Raw genomic sequence first — 3,069 nt, 5'->3', positions numbered from 1 at the left:
CACCAAATAAGGTACCAAGCCACATGGCTAACATAGACAAGAATAATGGACTAATATAAGTTATAAGAGTTAATAAAAAGTCTGACCTACTAGTTTATAACTAATGTAGACGTCTGTGTGATTTCTTGAGACTAAACAGCTGGGGTACCTGGTGGGACAGAAACCTCTGTCAACAGAGAGGGTTTTTTTTTTTTTGTTTGTTTGTTTTGAGCTGTTAAAAAGCTCAAAAGCTCATTAGCCTAGAGCATAGTGAATAACATAAGCAAGACAGACTCCACCTCAACACCTCAAAGATGCACAAAATAGCTTTGCAGACGCCGCTGTCCCCTCTCACCGCTTGCTGCAGCCATGGTCAACCCCACCGTGTTCTTTGACATCGCGGCCGATGGCGAGCCCTTGGGCCGCGTCTCCTTCGATCTGTTTGCAGACAAAGTTCCAAAGACAGCAGAAAACTCTCGTGCTCTGAGCACCGGAGAGAAAGGATTTGGATATAAGGGTTCTTCCTTTCACAGGATTATTCCAGGATTCATGTGCCAGGGTGGTGACTTCACACGCCATAATGGCACTGGCAGCAGATCCATCTACGGAGAAAAATTTGAGGATGAGAACTTCATCCTGAAGCATACAGGTCCTGGCATCTTGTCCATGGCAAATGCTGGACCAAACACAAACGGTTCCCAGTTTTTTATCTGCACCACCAAGACTGAGTGGCTGGATGGCAAACATGTGGTCTTTGGGAAGGTGAAAGAAGGCATGAACATTGTGGAAGCCATGGAGCGTTTTGGGTCCACGAATGGCAAGACCAGCAAGAAGATCACCATTTCCGACTGTGGACAACTCTAATTCTTTTGACTTGCGGGCTTCTTACCCACCAGACCATTCCTTCTGTAGCTCAGGAGAGCACCCCAGCCCCATCTGCTCGCAGTACCCTGTAATCTCTGCTCTCACTGAAGTTCTTTGGGTTCCATATTTTCCTCATTCCCCTTCAAGTCTAGCTGGATTGCAGAGTTAAGTTTATGATTATGAATAAAAACTAAGTAAGAAAAAAAAAAGATGCACAAAATATAAACAATTCATGAAGGTTTTTTTTTTTTTGCCCTCCATATGTCCACCCATTGCCTCCAATCTTTCAAACTCAAAACACACCATTAAAAAAAAAAAAAAAAACAGAAACACAAACCATTCAGAATGATGTAGATAACACACGAGAAAAGAGTGGTGCACGCCTTTAATCCCAGCACTCGGGAGGCAGAGGCAGGCGGATCTCTGTGAGTTCGAGACCAGCCTGGTCTACAAGAGCTAGTTCCAGGACAGGCTCCAAAACCACAGAGAAACCCTGTCTCGAAAAACAAAGCAAAACAAAACAAACAAACAAACAAACAAAAACTAACTTAGAATATGGAGAAAGAAGGAACTTGGAGGATACGTCATAACTAGTATTTTAAGGAATTTTTCAACAGTTATTCAATAATTGAATAAATGACAAAACAGAAATAATTTAAGTTCAAGATGTCTTTTCTATGAGTCACTGGGTGCATGATGCTCCTCAGCTAAGAGGTACTAAAGATATTTTGTAGCAGTGATGAGTCAACTCATTGAAGAGTGACAAATCTTGGGTATTTGGGGGAAAGTCTTCTAAAATTGTTTATTTTAAAAGAAGAGATGGCTTATGAGATGATGATAATTTGACATATAAGCATGTTTTGTGCATTTTAAGGAAAATAAAAAAAATTAAATATTTTCACTAATACTCAATTAGACCTTTAGGGAGAATCTGATAGGAACTGAAGAGATGGCTCAGTGTTAAGAAAACTTACTTCTCTTGCAAAGGACATAAGTTCAATTTCCCATATCAACAATGTAAGTCACACTATTTGTAAGTGCTCTTCCAGGAGGCCAGACATATTCTTCAGACCTCTGCAGTAATAAGAAATACATGCTGTCCATAGACCTAGACCTAGTCAAGCAGGCTTATATATAAAAAATAAATGACACAAGAATCATTTTCTTGTTTTATTTTTGAGATTATAATTTTATTACAACACTTTTTCCTTCCCTTTTCTCCCTCCAAATCATCTCATATACCCCTCCCATTGTCTATCAAACCATGGTCTCATTTTTTTCTTCACTAATTATTATTATTTTTTTTAATTGAAAAAAAAAAAATTCTGCCTCCTTCCAGCCTCCCATTTCCTTCCTCCTCCCCTCACTCTTCTCCCCCNCCCCCCCCACTCCATCCAGGTCTAGGAAGGTGAGCAATCAAACTGGCTAAGCTCCCACAAAGCCAGTACATGCAGTAGGGTCAAAACCCAGCGCCATTGTCCTTGGCTTCTCATCAGCCCTCATTGTCTGCCATGTTCAGAGAGTCCGGTTTTATCCCATGCTTTTTCAGTCCCAGTCCAGCTGGCCTGGGTTGTGGAGGGAGGGATACACTCATCCATTGCTGGTGGGAATGCAAACTTGTGCAACCACTTTGGAAATCAGTGTGGTGGTTTCTCAGGAAATTCGGGATCAACCTACCTTTGGACCCAGCAATACCACTCTTGGGAATATACCCAAGAGATGCCCTATCATATTACAAAAGCATTTGTTCAACTATGTTCATAGCAGCATTATTTGTAATAGCCAGAACCTGGAAACAACCCCGATGTCCTTCAATGGAAGAATGGATAAAGAAAGTGTGGAATATATACATATTAGAGTACTACTCAGCAGTAAAAAACAATGACATCTTGAATTTCACTAATTATTATGTATGAAAGAAACTCATGACCTAAGGTGGTATGGGAGGACTGATCAGGCATCGTCTAAGAGAAGTTAATGTCCACAATGTGGTAAATTTCTGAAGAGCTCACACGGGTACTGTCCTGGAATAAAAACATGTCATAAATGAAAAGACTGAGACAAAAAAAAGGATGTCTGGGTAAGAATATTCCAATGCCAAGGACTCAGGGGAAAACTTCCATGTTTGTTTATTCTTTTTCCTGGCTTATTTATTATTTTTGGTCTTCTCCTTGATAAGCTCTGAAATATAATGTCCCATGTGTAAATCTGCAAGTTTCTGGTGAT

At 40.4% G+C, this 3,069-nt stretch overlaps 1 protein-coding gene across 1 annotated transcript; it reads left to right on the top strand.

Moving 5' to 3' along the window:
• Positions 1–323: 323 nt before the first annotated feature.
• On the top strand, positions 324–982 carry LOC126506499 (peptidyl-prolyl cis-trans isomerase A-like). Its single transcript, XM_050150155.1, has one exon. The coding sequence runs from the start codon at positions 349–351 to the stop codon at positions 841–843; it is 495 nt and encodes a 164-aa protein (XP_050006112.1). The 5' UTR covers positions 324–348; the 3' UTR covers positions 844–982.
• Positions 983–3,069: the final 2,087 nt, after the last annotated feature.

This window comes from Alexandromys fortis, unplaced genomic scaffold, assembly GCF_014885135.2.
Source record: "Alexandromys fortis isolate MF-2015 unplaced genomic scaffold, M_Fortis_MF-2015_v1.1 scaffold_0, whole genome shotgun sequence".
In the NCBI taxonomy this organism is placed as follows: domain Eukaryota; kingdom Metazoa; phylum Chordata; class Mammalia; order Rodentia; family Cricetidae; genus Alexandromys; species Alexandromys fortis.
The sequence above is the reverse complement of the archived record's forward strand: the minus strand, read 5'-3'. Positions and strand labels throughout refer to the sequence as shown.

Bases quoted from the DNA above. Each gene is read 5' to 3' on its own strand.
- LOC126506499 (XM_050150155.1), top strand. From the start codon at position 349: ATGGTCAACCCCACCGTGTTCTTTGACATCGCGGCCGATGGCGAGCCC.